The 799-nt window shown below is 46.2% G+C and overlaps 1 protein-coding gene across 1 annotated transcript; it reads right to left on the bottom strand.

Moving 5' to 3' along the window:
- Positions 1–72: 72 nt before the first annotated feature.
- Positions 73–679, bottom strand: LOC103254224 (pleckstrin-like). The gene is made up of 2 exons (XM_008052360.1): positions 512–679; positions 73–272 (listed from the first exon to the last, which is right to left on the bottom strand). Exons 1-2 carry the CDS (start codon positions 638–640, stop codon positions 87–89), a joined length of 315 nt encoding a protein of 104 aa, XP_008050551.1. The 5' UTR covers positions 641–679; the 3' UTR covers positions 73–86.
- Between the last annotated feature and the right edge of the window lie 120 nt (positions 680–799).

Below are 799 nucleotides of genomic sequence, written 5' to 3'. Positions count from 1 at the left end.
AACCAAGACTTGAAGAATCTTGTGATTTTCTCTGTCAGAGGGAAGGAAAAAGGGGGGGAGGGTAAGAGAGAAACAAACACAGAAAATCACCCTAAGTCAATAGTCTCTGGCAGGCGAATGGATCTCCTAGTGGATTTCCTCGCAAACTTCTGGCCTCCTTCGATGCATTTAATGGCCTTCTTGATGTCCCGAACCCAGCCATCTCTCTCCTCCAGGAAGGCTGCCTGGAAGAAGTGGTCCTGCTGTTTGGTCGTTGTGATCTTAAACACAAACTGGAATTCAAAACACATCTCATTAGGAATGACTCCTTTCAAGGGGCTGAGGCCCCTCACAAAGCAAAGCAGTTGACCCAAACCTGTCCTGGCCAAGAGAGAGCCAAATACTGGGGTGGGGTATAGGTGGTAGTGGGAGGGACTGGCCCAAGGAGTACCAACCTGCACTGTAAACTATGCATGGACCAAAAGGTCAGTGCCTGACCAGGGGTTCATTGCAACGAGTCATGTCAACTCACCATCCTTTTGCCAAAGTCCTGACAAGGGCTAGTCAGAGTGCTTCCTTTCAGGGGGATCATTCCTTTGGGGCTGTTGTCACTTTTCTTCTTATAGAATTCAATGCCATCTTCTAACAGTACAACCCACATGGGTTTCCAGGTGTTGAACACGCTCCCCTGTCATGACAATAAAAAGTGCTGAGATGGGCAGGGCTTTTTGCAAACTATATTTTCTTCCTAACTGGAGAGGTTCTATTAAAGTTAGCATTAAAAAATGTTTTGTGATGTCATCTTTGTTTCTCTAACATA

Source organism: Carlito syrichta, unplaced genomic scaffold (assembly GCF_000164805.1).
Source record: "Carlito syrichta isolate Samal-C Ts95f unplaced genomic scaffold, Tarsius_syrichta-2.0.1 Scaffold273611, whole genome shotgun sequence".
Taxonomy (NCBI): Eukaryota; Metazoa; Chordata; class Mammalia; order Primates; family Tarsiidae; genus Carlito; species Carlito syrichta.
This window is presented reverse-complemented; position numbering and strand designations above follow the sequence as displayed.